This window comes from Mus pahari, chromosome 8 (assembly GCF_900095145.1).
Source record: "Mus pahari chromosome 8, PAHARI_EIJ_v1.1, whole genome shotgun sequence".
In the NCBI taxonomy this organism is placed as follows: domain Eukaryota; kingdom Metazoa; phylum Chordata; class Mammalia; order Rodentia; family Muridae; genus Mus; species Mus pahari.
In genome coordinates this window covers 110909202-110928244 of record NC_034597.1, presented here as the reverse complement: position 1 = coordinate 110928244, position 19043 = coordinate 110909202, and the positions used below count along the sequence as shown (strand labels likewise).

Genomic DNA, 19043 nt, shown 5'->3' with positions numbered 1-19043 from the left:
ATCTCCCTGTCTTAATCTTCTGGATTCAATCACCACTGTGTCTCAAGATCTCCATACCAAGATCCAGATCAGAAACTTCTATCTCCCAGCTTCCAAATTAGGTTCACTGGTGAGCCTTCCAATTCTGGATTGTAGTTCATTTCAAATATAGTCAAGTTGACAACCAGGAATAGCCACTACACAACCCTTCCTGTGTTTTTAGTTCTACTCATCAAGTTCTGAGGTATGGATTCTGAGATCAGTTAATGACATGGAATACGTTGTTTTACACATGATGCTTCTATGTAAAATATTAACATTTTCACTATCTTTATATCTGAAATGAGCTGAGATTTATGAATAGTGGGTTTACATTGGTAATTTGTGGAACTTGCTTTCCTCCCTTCAAATAATATTATATATACATTTTCTTGTTAATCTTCCTTTTCTTTTTGTAAATAATAAATCTTTCTATCTATTTTGTCTTGCATATTTTTTGCCTTAAAATGATCTCTATATTCTTTCCTATTTATTTATTTATTTATTTATTTATTTATTTATTTATATTTTCTTTTTTATTGGGAAAAGAGAAGTAGAAATAACTCAGGCACAGTGAAGAAAGGAAACAATTATTGGCAGATGTCTTATAAATAAAATTCCTCTTTCATAAGATTAGAGACTGAGTGTTATCAGCACAAATCATAACAAAAGTTTTCAAAGGAAAAGAAAACAGAGAAGCTATACCTAAAGGAAAGAGCTTCCTCTCTGCTTTCTTCTTTTTCTGGCATGGTGTGAGGGTGTGAGGTATATAGTTCACATGCACAGTTAGATTTGAGTGTCTGAAATACACAAAAATTGTCACACACACACACACACACACACACACACACACACACACACACACGCGCGCGCGCACGCGGTTTAGAATGTGTTCTCAAATCAACTGCAGTATAGGCTCATTTGAGGAGCTCATCAGAAACTTCTTGTGTTCTTAACCCAGCCCTGAAGATTCTGAGTTGTTTGGCTTAGGGCTGGGTATAGTCATTTTATTTCATAAACACAGCCATTTTCACGCACAGCTAGGGTTGAAATCTAGTCATAGACCAATGATTTCTTTTAAACAGAAACACAATCACAGAGACATCTTTATTTTTATCCCATCAGGATGTGCCTCATTGCTTTGTAATATAAAATTTAAGGAGAGTGAAAAATAATTTATCTGTGTTTTAACTAGCACCACTTTTCTTCCATGGTCAGCTCTACACAGTTAATTAGTAAATGATAATTGTTTTCATGTTCCCTGCCAGAATCCTGAGAAAAGAAAGACATGTAGTTTTTATTATGGCTATTTTAGGCTACATTTTAGAACTTTCCTACTTTTCATAATGTATTATTTTAGTGTATTCATATTACTCTTGCCGTTGGGTATTATACCATATATATGACATGATATATTCAGAAGTTAGAACACTTTTTTAAAAGCAGGATACAGAGGTTAAAGTAACTAGGTTTGAAATTGTCAGGTTAGGTAGACATACACAAGAATATGTTTTCTCTTAAAATTCTGCATGCAAGTTATGAATTTTCAAACAGTGTCCCTCCTTTCAAATTTTAGGGAGATAATAAAGATAAAAATAAACATAAACCTCACAGGCAAAAAAGAAACAGAGAATAACAGGACAAAGCCTATTACCCCATGACACCATACCATATTCAATACTAAATAACAGAAATGAAAAGGACTAAATTTTTTTTCTATATGCCAAATTCTTCTAGAATCCTGCAGAAGGCAGTTCAGTATTACTTTGCATAGTGAAAATGATACTCAACTTTCCACATGTGGGCCCCCAAGTTAAACTCTGGGTAATTCTCGAGACCATTTCTGACTATTTTCCTTTGACCTGCAGATTTTGGTATTATCTGGAGAATAGGAATATGTAATTATTGCAAAAGAGTAACTTTCTCCACCATACATAGTATTACTCTGAAGAAGAAAAAACAGAACAAAACTTTCAACATTACTTTTAATTATGTACTTATTGACCTTAAAATGAAACCCAATTGCCCATCAATTTCAAATGACATGTCTTCTGCAAAAGAGTTGAAGACCTAAAGATAAGACATTTTACTTATATATTTATGTTAAGAGCTAAGCATTTCCCATGCCTACTCCTACTTCTCAGAAGTAAATTCAAGTTATGGAGTTGAATAAGAGCATTTAATTAATAGCCTTCTTCTCAATAACACTTGCACTAAGAATACTAATAGAAGCCTTATTAAGTAGTATATGTATACCAGAGATATTATTGTTGACAATATACAAGATGATGTTGTACATACTTCATAAAAATGTATTAAATACTTTTTTAGAAAAGAGGAAAACATAAACATATAATTGTGTTTTTAACTTATCAGAAATATAAAACTAAGTATATTCCACTTTTTTATAGCTTTATCTAATATCAATAAATAAAAGTCTTAAAAATTTGCATGCTGTTTAATTTTCTTGGCACCTTTTAAGTTTATCACATGGGCAGGTGTACATCTTTTCTTGGATTTTCTCATGTTGTTTCTGCCAACTTAATTTAGTTTTGGAATTACTTCTGAACTTCTGACCTATGCTGCACTGCAGTACCCAGTCATACTGTATAGAAATTAATAGTCAACTTTCAAGTTGGACTTTTAAAATTTTGCACCTTGGGAATATACTTAGGTGGTTTTCTTTCCCTGAAATCTAGTAGGGTCAGAGGCTTTGATAATAGAAGCATGATTCCAGGCTTGATTCTGTTCTGTCCCTCAAACCCTTCAAACTGTTGTGAGCAAGTCTTCTATGGGGAAGCTGAAACTGAAATGCTCATTTTTCCATATAGCAGAAGCCTTTTCCTCGTAAAGTTCTTCAGTTGACCTCGCAAATTAGAAATATTATGATATTTCTTAAATAACAGAAAGAAAAGAGGAAGTATTATTGAAATGCTTTGCTCCATTTACCGCTTGGTGACGGATCACCTTTATCTTCAACAGCACTGTTCAACCTCATCCCAGTGGGACTGCGCGTGGTTGCCATCCAGGGAGTGAAGACAGGGCTGTACATAGCAATGAATGGAGAAGGTTACCTCTACCCATCAGTAAGTGACATGCTAATGACATTGGCCCTCAGTGCAGTATTGGTAAAATGGCTAGAGCAGCAGCAAAAGCTAATGATGTGTGTGCATGGATTCTGACACATTGACTTTGAGATTTGGTCCTTACTGTGCTACTGCAGAAGCTGCTTATTAATTATTCATAATTGTTTGGTGATCTGGAAAAAATACTAATCTTACATCTGGAAATGTGTTTGCCACATTTTGAAACACAACCTAGTTCATAAAAAAACTGAAAAATATGATGTTATTATGATCTTATATTTCTCCTTATAGATGCACTTGTTTGGAAAACTTTCAAAAGAAGTACTATTTGTACACATTTTCCTTTAGTAATTTAATTTTACTTAGTTTAATAACTGAATATTTATTTGGTATGTGTACATATACACAAGAAAGCAGTGGCATGGTCTGTGTTTCCATGAAGTCTTTTTTTTTCATTTTGAAATACAGTATATGATCTCACTTATACTTGGATTACAAAAATTTGTATTTCTTAAAAGGATACAGTGTGAGGTTTGAAATAGAAAGGGACACAGTCATCCCTCAGTTTCTATAGGCAGGGCTTCCCAGCCTCTGTGGATAGTGCAATCTGAGGAAGTTAAAGTCATTCTTAGGAAATGGTGAAATATTTGTGTATTGACTACATTTCTTCATGTATACCATATCTGCTTTATTGATGATTCTTTATGAAGGGAATAATAAGGAGGCAGTTGTTTTATGTATGGTTTAGGAAATAGTTACATCAAGAATCTATCATCTATCTATCTATCTATCTATACATTCAGCACAAGCACAAGATTTTATAATGCTTTTGAGTGGCTAGTTTGAAAGTATGGATACTGAACAAGAAGACATAGAAGAACAGACAACTATATTTGTTTTAATAGGAATTACAATAGTGAATATATTTTGATGTAAATATTTCCAATAATTATGTATATATCTTACACCAATCTAAGCATGGCTTTCTGGGTTTTATTTCTGATATTTATTAGAAACTGAAAAAAAAAAAGAAAGAAAAAAAAGAAACTGACCAGTTTTTCTGCTACATAGCCTCCACTGGATGATTTCTTCTTTAACCCATTTTTCATCAGGTATTCTGTGCTCATGCACTATAGTATAGTTAGAATCTCATTCCATTGCAAGACAAAAAAAAAAGTAAAATTTGGTGAGAAATGCTTCTTTCCATCCGGGCTTGGTGGCACATGCCTTTAATCCCAGCACTTGGGAGGCAGAAGCAGGTGGATTTCTAAGTTCAAGGCCAGCCTGGTCTACAGAGTGAGTTCCAGGACAGCCAGGGCTATACAGAGAAACTCTGTCTCAAAAAACCAAAACCAAACCAAACCAAACCAAACCAAAACCAAAAACCAAAAACCAAAAACAAAAAAACAAAAAAACAAAACTGAAATGCTTCTTTCCACTATTTGTTGAGCATAAACCAGTAGATTAAAATGTAAATGTATTAAAATAATTTTCCCGTGTTTGCTTTACATTTTCATATATATTCTTGTAATGTTTGTTATTTTTCAATATTACCAGCAAACAGCTATAATATTCAGTTATAATATCATCATATATTTATGAATCAATAGCATATGAGTTTATGCACATATCATATATTATAAAAATTCTCTTCACCCTTCCACAACAGGCAATCTATTTTTCTAGCAAATCTGGAAACTGTCAAAGGGAACTGCAAAGTAACATCAGAGTCCCTCTTATCTAAGCTTACCCAAGGGTATTCCAAAGCACAGAACTTGCTCTTATATTATGCAAATTATGTGCTGCTGCAGAAGATGAATATGCAGCATGCTGTGAGAAAGATCAAGATAGAATTTCTTACAGATTGTCTAGGAAAACATACAAAAATTCATTTCTAGAGATGACTCATTTCAGATACAACTCAATTTTACTGATTTGACATTTGTTATTTTTTGTTTATCTTTCCCCAAATAACATTTTTGAATAATCTATATTTCACTGATAAAGAATTTTTTCATTTAATTGTTTCCTGGTGTATGTACTGTTATTAGAGCATTTCTGTTTGTTTTATCTTTTTTCTACTATTGGAGATGCTTTTAATTATTGCTTATTTTGAGCCAGATTATGTACTTTGGGATATGTGTCTTGGCCTAGACCAAATTCTAGTATGTTTAAAGCAATCTACCAGTACAGTAACAATGGAAACAAGGCAGCTACCCACAGTTCAGCTTCAAGCACCTTAAACATGGCTTCCTTGTTCAGGATTCAGAACTCATGAAGTTGCTATGGGAAACAGTGTTTGTACATGTAAGTATTGAAGGATCTTGATTCATTGTCTTCTACTGGTGTTTTGGATGGATGGCTTCTGAGCATCCCCTGTGATGGCTTGAGTCTCTGACTTACAGGTTTTGGTTTTGCTTCTTCCCAACTTTTGGTACTATGAACCCAGACTGTGTGCACTTAAAAATGCATAATGCTGTAACTAAAAGTCTTTGTGGGAATAAACTTCATTTCAGGATAGTCAGTAAAAAACTAAAACTTTATAGGCCTATGAGTTTATTCGGTGATCAAGAGCACCAGCTGCTTTTCCAGAAGACTACTTGGCCCTCCAGCTCCAGGAGCTCTGACTTTGTCTTCTGGCCTCTGAGGGCATAATATACATATGATGACACACACATGCATACACACACATACACACACAAATGTGTGCACATGCACGCATGCATACAAATACACACAAATAAATTTTAAAAAAGAAATTTAACTTAGTGCCCTTTCAGTATATGCGTTTTATGAAGTATATGTTTTGGAGTAAAGTAGATAATAAAATAAGCTTTTCCAAATGAATTCTGTTCCATGACCTCACAACAATGCTGGAATCTAGACATATATTTCTCTATTTCACGGAAATTCTTGAAATCCTTCCCTATCCAGCTAAAGATATTTAATGTGTTCAATAACAACATTTCTACCTTGTGAGAACAAAATTGTTGTCTTGACTGCTCCCAATCAATATCCATATTTTCAGGGTTGGAGGGAGCTGTTGCCTGTGGAAATTTTTCTTTCATTTGACAAAACCTTTTTTTTTTTTTTTGGTCCTAATGATTATAGTATGCTATTTGATGTGTCTGAAGAGATTTAATGTCATATGAACATTTTGCTTGGAAGTATAATACTAGCTCTCAGATCAGAGAACAAAAATTGGAAAATATTTTGTTTTAGAATTAAATGCATTAGAATACTGCTTAAGAAAATAAAGTATGTTTAATCTAGCTAGAACTACCTATTGTGCCAAGAGAAACAATCAGGTATATTGTTTTGTTTTACCATACCACCCACTTTCGAAGATGAAGAAATCCCCTGTGGGGCTAGAAAGATGGCTCAGCAGTTAAAAAGCACTTTATGGTTTTGAAGAGGATCTTCATGTTGTTTGTAGAACCCTCATGGAGTCTCACAAGTACTTGTAACTCCAGTTTAAGACTTCCCTTTTCTAGACTCTGTGGGCAGTGTATGCATGTTCTTAAATGGGATATCTGTATCATCCTAAACAAGCATTTTATCCAAGGCTCAGGGAATGTTGTAGGGGTAAAAAAAATGGGGACAAGTGCTGTGAAACATCTTGGTCATTGCAGTCACAAACCCCTAGAAGTTGTGTTTACCTGCCTAAGATCAAGAGCCCGTCAACCTTCCATTACGAATAGTGCAGAGGCTGATAGGGCCTCATCCCTAAATGGTGGTTAGTGGCTGTTGGAGTATTTGGTAGCATATTGTCTGGTACCATACAAGCTTATACAGGCAACTCTTATGAAAATCAGTGGGTTTTTGCACAAAATGTGTAAAAGTACTAGGAAGAACACTTGGGAAGAAGCGGGTCATCCAGAGTTGGAGGCTTGGATGTCAAAGATGGCAATGTGGGTGAATATAATTATAATGCATTATAGTCATTTATGAAATTGTCAAAGAACAAATTTCAAAAGAGAAGCATGTAAAGATAGAACTGTTCTAAAATGGAGGATGTTTCTTTTTCCTTTTATTCATGCTCGTGTGGCAAAGATTTAAAAATGAAATCAATAACGTTATAATGGTAAAGGAATAAAGTAGAAAGAAGCTTAGTAACTCACCATATTTAATAAAAAATCTTCCCAATATAGTTTATTTAATTCACAGAATCCATTACAGATAAGAGAGCAAAAAGCTAGCTGATTTAAATTCATAACCTGAGCTTTCATAAAAATAGTTCTAATGTATGAGAAGGAAAATCTCAGGTATTCATACAGTGCTCCAAGATTTGCATATGACTTGTGTAGAATGTTTTATATATGTTCAGACCTCAGAATATGGACCCAGAAGATTCCTAGACTCCAGTTCAGTAAGTTCACATGTTTTAAAATCACAAGACTGGCTCTATATCGTTAGTCTTTCTAGAGCTAGTACCTGAATAACAGTTTGAAAAGCACAGGTCCCCATCACTTCTAACCTACTATGACTTTAATATTTCATACTTTGTTATTTGGTATTGATGGTGATGAAACCAGATAAATGACTATTGACTGTTGGTTTATGCCTTAGTCTGACATCCAGTGGCATGAAGGAGATGGAGTGTCCATAGGTAGTGCTTACCTTTCTCTTTAGTCAAATTGGGTTGGCCATTTAGAAAGGATACAATGGTAGTGGTGATCATTCCACTCAATCTGAGTAAATAACCCAACAAGTAATGTGATCTTAAGCTCTAAGGTAACAGGAAGAAAGACAAAGACTTAGGCTGGAGAAAATAAAATGAGAGGGAGAGTTCAAACCAGTAACAGCTGGTTTGTAACTTGCAAATGCTGTGAAGTCTACAACATGCAAAGCCTAAGAAGAAAATAGTCTAAGAAATCAGGAGTACATTTCAACTTCCGGGCACCTCTAGGGTAACTGGGCAGAATGTTACCAGTATCAATAAACCTGAGTTGCTTTAGAAGATAATGCCTTTCAGACTTATGAAAATGAAAATAAAACTATGTAACTCTATTTTGTAAATTAAATTTATGGCCCTTTACTTTCTATGAGATTGAATTTTATTTGTAGCTCAGCATGGCAAGTCCACCGAAATCTCATTCCTGGGGTCAGAGTACAGACTTTCTTCTCCTTCCCTGTGTGATCACCATGTTTCTGGTGATGAGAACGTTACTTTAAAGTACATCCCACGTACTGTAGCCACATGATTTCTTTCCATGTGGGCCTATCTGGCATGTTTTGAGTGAGAAATGTATTTTAATACACTCAGGTACTTAAATACTTAGTGTTCACTTGGTGGCAATGTTTGGGAAGGTGGTGAGTGGTGTATTCTGGATGGAAAAAGTAAACTTTATTACTAAGGTGTGTTTCGGCAGCTTATAGCCTTGTTTCTCTTCGATTTCGCTTTCTCTCTGTTTCCTACTTTAGTTGAGGATATACTCTGTCAGCATCCTGCTCCAATTGCCATACCCACTTTCTCATTCTATGCTTCCCTGACCTGATGGATTCATATCTCTGGAACCATAAGTCCAAATTAACTCTTTTATAAGTTGCATTTTACATGTGATTTTACTACAGCAACAAAAAGAATAAACACAAATGCCTACAAAACTGTTTTTAAGTGATAGATCTTCTGTGTATTTTTTTATCTCTTTACACTGGTTTTTAAACTATAGTTCTCTTGAAAGAGTGATCATTTTTTAGTAGAACATTGACTGTTAGCTAGCATTGACCCAGTACACAGGTAGACAAGAAGAAATGATAAAAAAAATGTGGCCTCATGGAACTTAAAGTTTCTATAGATAAGCTATGGATGGTACGATTCAACAGAATTATTTACCTAGATTGCCAAAGTGTGTGCAGTGTTCTGAGCTATTTAGAGTTTCACAATATAGTGATTGTTGGTCCTAAAATAATTCACTCAATAAGAAATGCAATTTAATGAATGGTACACAATGTGCTTCTGAGCAGGCCATATTAGAGCTTATTAGAGTATTATCTTAGGTTAGACAGTAGCTTTAAGACCCTATCATTGTATTAGACAATGAGAGATGAGTCAGTTAGTACACATTTCTCAGTACATGTGAAGACCTTATAGTCGGTGGCCATTTGTTGTTTCAATAACAGTATAGACCAGATGGGAATAAGATATTCTCTTACGTCTTTGGAATCACTGTGTTTTTGTCTTCTGACAAGATGTAAGTATTTTATTTGGTCATTTATCTTGGCTACTAGCCATTATTTAGCAGAAATCGCCCTGTGGGAAAGAGGACTATTGAACTTTATTTTTAAGTTGGTACATCTAGTACCTAATGGTACCAACCTAACAAAGAATGACTTTCGGTTTACATACTGAGAGAAGTATTTAGTGGCTTTGCATAATAAATTAACTGCACATTTCCTCAATGAGAGTACAATAACACACATTTGAAAACTGATGACTCTTTTATTAATATAAACTTCTACAATTAACTCATCTTTCATTTGTGGACCATTATAATATTATTTGAACTTCTTCTACCTTAATCTCAGTCCCTGTCACACCAAGGTTTTTCTGGTAAGAGTTCTGTTTTCTTATAGTTAAGGGTATTGGCCTCCTGAGCTGTAATTTACTTAACTAATCTGAGAAAACCAGTATCTTCTTTGTTAAGAGATAATGAAGAATAAATTACACATATGTTGATATGTCCCCTGAGAATTGCATATTATTGTGGCCTGAAAAACACTATATTTTATTACTAGAAATCACATAAAGGGTTCACATTGCAAATGCTCAAATTCCTTTGCAAACATTTCTCTATAATTAAGATTTATATTAAGTTGAATATTAATATTAGTAAATATTAATATTCATATTAATTTTAACTATGTTGAATTAAAAATGATGGCTGAAATATGTAGGATATCTATAGGATATCCTCATACCTCCTATGATATTTATTATTATTTAAATATTTATATTTAATATTTCCTATTTTAAAATCATACATTAATCGTATAAAAATGAAAATTCTTCTGGTTTTAATATTTTGAAAAATAGAGCCTTATGTAGCCCAGGATAGTAGAGAATTTACTATGTGGCAGGGTTTGGATTGTTCTCCTGTTATTATTATTTCCACATCCTATATTCTGGGATTATAAGTGTGGGCCAAATGTTTGGTTAGAAAATTTGAGGTTTAGAATTACCACCTGTGATTGCTAGAAAATGATTGCTTCAGTGTATGGTAACAAATAAATATACCACAAATTAGATAAGACTATAGTTATGAATAATTATCTTTGTATGCTTTTTCTTTTAGTTTCAACTATATATCTGTATTTTCCACAATAAGAATAGTAGAACAAACATACTTTTAAATTGCTTAAAAGTCTTAAGTTTAGCTGGAAAATAAGAGAGAGGTGTTTTTATAAATATCCGAGGAGAAATACATGTTGATATAAAATATGATTAAACAAAAAGAGGAAATTGTTAAGAAATCATTCAAAGTGCCATAAAAGGTTTAACTATTTTCCTAATGCAATTTGAGCCATTTGAAAGATAGTTTTATAGAGTTAACAGAACCAAATGCTTACCTAGGAGAAATAGCAGTAAATCCTTTATTTAATTTAAAATTAGAGTATGAAATAAAGGTTTGAACACTGAAATGGACAGAGGGAAGAATTGCATTAAATAAAAGTTCTTGTGTACTTAAAAACTCAAATACCATGTAGTATTTTGGATTAAGACAAAATTCATATTAATTTTATGCATAATTTATCAAAAAATATCAATCAGAAAAAAATAGAAAAGAAAAAGATACTAATGAGTCACAGTTGTGAGTACACAGTATGTACCAACACATTTTGCTTTTCTGATTCACAAAGCCAGTCCTGTAAGTATTTAGGAATAATAATTTCATTTGAAAATATATTCCTGATAGTGGTTAGAGAAAATACAATGTAATATGGAATATAATATCACACTTAATTTTATTGGCCAGAAATTCTAATCATTTCCTTTACAAGTCTCTTGCCTATGGGATTATTGAAATACTGGGTATCTATATTCCATAGTCATTGTTATGATAAGCACATGTTGTTATTTCACATTTTCTATTGGTGTCACACTTCACCTAAACATTTAGTGATTTAAAAATAATTTATGAATTTGTTAAAAGTGATCAACTGATATTGACCACTTGCAGTGGTTTTACATTTGAGGAAGTGATGGTAGGAATAGCAATATAGATGTGAATAAACTATGCCTGAATTTTACAGGTGCGTATATCTAAAGCCTCCAAGTTGTTTTTAATGTATTATTGGATTATTCTTGTTAATTATCCTCCCATGTGAGCTTGTTAACAAAAATGTCATAACTAAAAGAGAAAAACATATAACTTTATTACATATAATGTGTGTTTTTTATGTAACAATCTTATAATCACAAGCTACTAAGATGCATCTTTTCTTCAGAATGAAAATAACAAACAGCATACTAAGTATTAAATTTTCACACATACATGTAGGTATTTTTCTTTCTCTCATATATAAAGTGTTGTGAGAATAAAACCTATTTTCAGCAATCTGGAGTAATAATACCTGTACCTCACAGGTCATGCCATTTATAGATCCTCAAAGGCAAAGGGTGCAGAATTAATTTTCTGGACTGTTGTATGAGCATAGTGAAGAACAATTACTTAAGATGTTTGCAAAGCTGCAGAGAGATTTGGTAGAACTCAACACATTTTGTGATGAAAATGCTTCACAAATTAAGTGTGGAAGGGGTGGATGCCAACCATAATAAGAACCACATATAATAATCCAACAGCTGACATCATACGACAGAAGAAAGCTCAAAGTTAGTATTAATAAATAGATAGATAGATAGATAGATAGATAGATAGATAGATAGATAGATAGATAAATGGCAAGGATCCCACATCCATCACTTTACTCTATATAATGCCTGAAGTTTCCCCAAGGAGGAAACATAGAGCGTTGGAAGAATGACTGCTTAATATTGATGTGAGGCTCTGAGTTTTTTCTCTAGCATCATATAAATCCTGGTGTGCTGGCTCACCTACAGATACTGAACTTGAGAGATAGAAGCAGAAATAGCAGAAGGTCAAGGCTATTCTTTTCCACACAGCAAGCTGCAGTCCAGTCTGGACAATATGACTCTGTCTCAAAATAAGTAAACAAACCACTAACTAGACAAACGAATGATTAAGCCCCCCAAATCCTTCCAAAACTGAGTAAGAATTGATAAAGAAGCTTAAAAAAGTTTTAGAACATCAACATGTTAAAATCAGAAATATTATATATCTATAATAAATTATATGAATCAGACACCAAGAAAATAATTACCTTGACAGTGGTTACAGAAAAAAAAAATAAGATGGCTAAGAATAAATTTAAAAGAGGCAAACGAGGTAAAATGGACACAGGTTCTGATAATGTGCTATATACCTTAAATAGAATTAGAAAGAATGATTTTGAATATTTGTTCCTAAAGATTAAATTAGTATTTGAGAAGGCAGACATATTTAAGCTTATTGAAACATGAACAGAATTCATGTATGAAAACATCATATAATGCCTCATTAATAGATTTAACTATTATGTTATATATAGCAATTCAAATAACAAATTATTAGAAAATATACTAATTTATTTTTTTAAAATTCAACTCAAAAGGCCAAATAACAGATGGCAGTAAACTAGCATTGAGTCAATTCTTTGGAACTTTTGAATGACCCTAAGAATTCTTTTTTTTTTTTTAAGGCATTTTTTAATTAGATATTTTCTTCATTTACATTTCAAATGCTATCCCCAAAGCTCCCTATACCCTCCCCNCGCCCTGATCCCCTACCCACCCACTCCTGCTTCCTGGCCCTGGCATTTCCCTGTACTGGGGCATATGATCCTCACAATACCAAAGGCCTCTCCTCCCACTGAATACCGACTAGGCCATCCTCTGCTACATATACAACTAGAGACACAGCTCACAGTCATCTATTGGATGGAACACAGGGCCCCTAATGAAAGAGCTAGAGAAATTACCCAAGGAGCGACCTTGGGTCTGCGACCCTATAGGAGGAACAGCAATATGAACTAGGACCCTGAGAATTCTTAATGACTTTTTTACTACCTGGTGGTAACTTTTGGTTGTTTAGAAAAAAGACGAAACAGTTACATTTTATATAATATTCAGACACTTATCATCTTCTGTGACAATGTTAACAATAAGTTTCATTAAGTCAGCAAACATGGCCATATTTATTGCATCCATGAAAACTATTTGAACTCTCAGCAGCTGTACAGTCAGACTAATAGGCATCCTGCCTGCTGCCATGCTTACCTTAATCGAAGCATATTTCCCATTTACAGACTTTAGTGAAGAGACATTGGTGTAGTGGAGATGAATGGAGAGCATTCTTACTTTCCTTTTATTATATTCCAGTACCACTTGAAAGAAATTTCGGGGAAACTGCAATGATTATAATTACACTGGTATTTACTTTGAGTCATGAGTGTGTGAACATATGTTTTAAAATATCAAATAAAGATGATATTCACATGTGTGAGTTTTCCACATAGTGTTAACATAACTTGGATAATTGCGGGAGATTTGCCAGTGCAATAATTCCTAACACTGCATTTGGTTACCTTAAACACTCCTCATGGTAGTAAACTACATGGTTTAAATACTCAAATTTATCTTATATTATTGAACAATGATTCTGGCCGTTCTTTAAAATCAATGCATATTATGGTGGTGCAGAGATGGTTAAGGCTGAATTCAACTTTGAGCCATCAATGTAAAAACCGTGTGACCATTTAAAGTAGCCTAATCAGTTTGAAAGAGAATTGCAGTGGGAAATGAAAGTGCATACAAAAATAAATTTTTGTTTGAACAAGAATCTAAAAAACTTCTAATCCCAAAGTACAATTCTGAGGGACAAATACGTGGGAAAAATTATTATATATTTGTATTATTATTCCCATGGAGATGAAATTTAAGAATGTCTATCATTCCCTTTAACACCTCTCTAAAAGAGACAAAGGGGGTTTTCAGAGGGGAAACCAGGAAAGGAGATAATATTTGAAATGTAAATAAAAAATATTTTTTAAAAAAATCAATAATTAGGCGTCAGAGTGTCAGCAATTACAAGTATTTGTTGCTTTTGCAGAAGTTCTGGGGGTTTCAATTCCCAGGGAAGAGATCAGGAGTTACAGATGCAAGCATCTCCAATAGAATACAAACAATAAAAGAGAGAATCTCAGGCATAGAAGATATCATAGAAGATATTGACTCAACAGTCAAAGAAAATACAAAGTGCAAAAAGCTCCTAACCCAAAACATCCAGGAAACTCAGGACACAATGAAAAGACCAAAACCTAAAAATAATAGAAATAGAAGAGAGTGAAAATCCCCAATTCAAAGGCCCAGAAAACAAAACATCTTCAACAAAATTATAGAAGGAAACTTCCCAAACCAGAGAGAGAGAGAGAGAGAGAGAGAGAGAGAGAGAGAGGAGTCACAAATGTATAAGAAATATACAGATCATCAAATAGATTGGGTCAGAAAAGAAATTTCTCTTGTCACATAATAGTCAGGAAAATAAATTCACAGAACAACAACAACAAAAAGAATATTAAAAGCAGTAAGGAAAAAAGGAAAACTAACATATAAAGGCAGATCTATCAGAATTACAGCAGACTTCTCAACAGAGACTCTAAAAGCCAGATCTTAGACAGATGTCATACAGACCCTAAGGGAACAAAAATGCCTGCCCAGGCTACTATACCCAGCAAAACTCTCAATCACCATAGATGTAGAAACCAAGATATCCCATTAGAAAACCAAATTTAAACAATATCTTTCCACTAATCCAGCTCTACAGAGGATAATAGAAGGAAAACTCCAACATAAGGGGGGAAACTACATGCAAATAAGCCAAGAAATTAATCATCTCAACAACAAATCCAAAAGAAGAGAGCCACACAAAAATAATTCTACCTCTAACAACAAAAATAGCAGGAAGCAACAGTCATTGGCTCTTAACATCTCTCAACATCAATGGGCTCAACTTCCCCAATAAAATGACATAGGCTAAAAGACTGAATATATAAACAGGACCCAGCACTTCATTGCATACAGGAAACACACTTCAGTGACAAACACAGACACTACCGCAGATTAAAAGGCTGGAAAAATTTTTCCAAGAAAATGGTTTCAAGAAACAAGCTGGAGTAGACGTTCTAATAGTCAATAAAATAGACTTTCAACCAAAAGTTATCAAAAGTGATGGGAAGGACACATCATACTCATTAAAGGAAAAATCCACTAAGTTCCCAGAATTCAAATGGTGGTTTTCCGTAACTCCAGTTCCAGAAGATCTGTGTTCATTTCTGACCTTTAAAGGCTCCTGAATACATGTATTCATATAAATTCACACACATCTACGCATACATAAAAAGGGTTTTAAAAGGAAATTCTACAATTAGAAGCATTATCAAGCTTGAGAACAATGATGAATTAAGCATGGTTTCTAATAATGTCTTAGGACAAGATTTAAAGTGACACTACTAATGTCAAAACATGTAGTCTCACATTTTCTTGATTTGAACCTTAAAAAAAAATGAGAGCTACATATGTTGTGATGGCAGGCATCTCAGATTTGCAGTGATATTGTTGAGTAGATCAACGGGCCTATGATGCAATTGGTTCACCAAAGTAGGCAATTGACCATTATGTGTCATTCTGTATTGAGATATTGTACTTTGAGAAAGTCCCTCAAACCATAGAAAATGAGTAGTATAAATCTGAGTTTATCCAGGAAACATCAGACATGGATTCTAGTAACCTGGATGAATTTTGATCCCATCACTTTGAAGCAGAATAATGACTTGACTATGAAAATTTTTAGTTTTATGTCTCTAATTTTTGTTTTGTTTTGTTTCAAGTAGAGTTTTTAAGCTGTGAATATTGAGTTGGTTAAACATGCAAGCACTGGGAACCATGTCAAACCTTAGCAGGTGCTCATCAGATGTTATTGGCGATAATTATGAGGAAAGTCAGGAGTAAAAAGGAAAGGAGGGGAAGCAAGAAGTAAGGCTTGAAATCTGCTCTTAACTCATGATTTTAAACATCTTTTAAAGCAATTGTTATATAGTATTTCTTAGTGTGATAGCTACTTAAGAGAGGACAGACTTAATTTGGCTTACAATTACAGAAGCTGCATTTTGTCCTGGAAGGAAGGTGTACAAGAGCAGAGCAGCTCACATCACAGTGAACAGGAATCAGAGAAAGATGGAATGTTTGAACTCTCTTGGTTTTTCCTTTCCACCCTTTTATTCTAGCTACCATACTGTAGACTGGCACGTCCTACACTCAGTGATGGCCTTCTTTTCCTAGTTAATCCCATTTTCAAACCTTCAGATGGGAATATACATATATACATATATATTATACCGTGTGTATTTAGGTACTTCTCAATTCAATTATGCTCACCACAAAGATTAGACATCACAGTTGGTAATTTTCTATTATTTTCTTTTCTTTATTTTAAAGTGATTGAATTTGAGTAGTGTGTCTTGCCAGCTTTCTAGAGCTTTTGCAACAAAGTATTTAAAATTTCATAGCTTAAACTTTCATAGCTTAAACAAATTTCATTTCTTAAACTTAGAAATGAATTTGTTTATTCCTCTATATCTAAGATGTCTCAAGTGATAGTATGGATAGGGTTAAGTTCCTGTGAAAAACATGACTGTCCCATTTCCTTCATTGAGGGAGCTGCTAGAAATCATTGTTGTCTTTACTTTTAAAGAAGCCTCACACTGATAATGCTGTCATGGCAAGAGGGTGTTTCCCTGTGTACATATTTCTGTTTCTATATTTTCCCTTTTTATATTAGATCTTGTCTAATAACTCATACAAACTCAAATACCCTCTTAGAAAGATCTAGACATATTTGTACATAGACAAAAGAGTAAGGATTCCAATGTCATTAGGGACTACCGCAAACAGAACAACCTATATTGCAGAGTCTTGCAGAACTCTCTACCTCTAACTATTGAAACATAGCACCACACAGCTGGGAAACCCAAAACCATGTTGGAGATGACTGAATCAATATAATCCTGACTTTGCTGAAAACTCACAGCTAAAATGTAAAGAGAAAAATTGTCCTCAATATTGTCAGCATCTCATGTTGAGCTGAGATTTATCAGAAAATGATCCCAGCTTTTGATAATTTAGAGATTACATTTCTATTTGAATTTCTATTTTTTCTCCTGTTGTACATACATTATGTATTCTTCAACACTTCCTTCTGACCCTATTCTTTTTCTGCCTTTCTCAAATTCATTACTCAAAACCTTCCTCACTGATATCAACTGTTCATTAAAGCACCAAATTTATATAGAATTCTAATGTATTGTTGGGGACACTGCAGTTGTCAGAACTCTGAAGATTAAATTATTTGATCATTTCCCCATGACTTACATTCCAAAAAATCCTGAATGAGTTCTTCAAGATCACACAATGAACTAGTTGGAAATCTGGAGCCAGAAACCAACTCGTTAAAAGTCTATTTCCTGGAACCTAAAAACACTCTCAGCCCTCTCCAAGAATGCATTGACCTGATTCATATTCACCTCAGTTAGCTATTGTGGTGATTTAAATGACAATAAAACTTTAAGCTCATATATATAAATACCCCATCCCCAGTTGGTGTCACTATTTAGGAAGGATTGGGAGATATGGCCTTGTTGGAGAAAGTGTGTCCTTGAGGATTGGCTCTGAGGTTTCAAAAGTCCATGCTGGTCCCAGTTAGATCACTCTGCTTCGTGTTTGTGTAACTAGATATGTATGTAGCTCTCGGCTACTGCTTCAGTGCCATTCCTGTCTACTTGTTGCCATGTTCTCTGCTATGACAGTCATGGACTCTAATCCTCTGAAATTTTAAGCCTTGAAATAAACTCTTCTGTAAGTTGCCTTAATCATAATGTCTTTTCAAAGCAATAGAAAAGAAACTAAAATGGACATGTTTTATATAATAATTAGATTTTATTCTATCTATCTATATGTTGCCTTATAAATAGGCCAGCAGTGCTATTTAAATAGTGGGTTAGGTACTGCAGGTCCTCCACAAGCATATGCATAGTAAATCTCATCAATCAGAGCCTTTCACAGTTACCTATGTTCTTTTTTATTTGTGACTTCAAATTATTTTATTGCTTCCTTAATTGGTTTTTTTTAAAGACATTCTTGAAGTGTATTCAATAATACAATAGATAAAATGCAACTGGATCTGACCTATAATCCTGGCATCTAGAAGACTGAGGCAAGATTATGAATTAAAGTCCAATTTGGGTTTCATATGGAGAGCAAAACAAAACAAAGAAAATCAATGAAATGTCTGCATAATTATCATTAAAGAAATGACGTGTATTATATTTCATGTCTGCTATTATTTTCTACAAAATGTGGTGTCCTCAGAGAGTGATTAAGTTGCTATTTTCCACAATGAAACGCTAAATTAGAAATGCTGAAGTAGTTTTCTATGTAAGCCCATTTGATGTTATTAATAAATATAAGGTTTGCCTGATTCCTATTGGCAGACAAAGTTTTTCTACCACATTGACTCCTGGCAGTTTCCATTACTCACTAAAGATAAGACCTAGACACTATTGCATATGCCAAAAAGATTTTGCTGAGAAGACAAACTGTATTTTAATCATATAGAATATCTCGTAGTTCTTTCTGATTTTCATGTTTTATTGAAAGTTTTCTTTAGAAAATTTTGTCAATGGATTTTGATTTCACAGGTTTCATTTAGTCTAAGAGAAGGTGAATTCTGCTTTTCACAATACACATGGGACATTGTATGAGAAATTATTTCCAAAGCAAAGTCTGTTGTATTCCTTGGATATTGTGGAACTAATGATGTCTTGTCA

General features: G+C 33.7%; 1 protein-coding gene across 5 annotated transcripts in view; it reads left to right on the top strand.

Moving 5' to 3' along the window:
- The window catches only part of Fgf14 (fibroblast growth factor 14), a 626226-nt gene that overhangs the window by 468603 nt on the left and 138580 nt on the right, over positions 1-19043 (top strand). For all 5 annotated transcript variants that reach the window (XM_029541653.1, XM_021203046.2, XM_029541652.1 and 2 more), the window contains one exon: positions 3001-3104. In XM_029541653.1, the coding sequence (XP_029397513.1) occupies positions 3001-3104 (104 nt within the window). The remainder of the gene's footprint in view (positions 1-3000; positions 3105-19043) is intronic.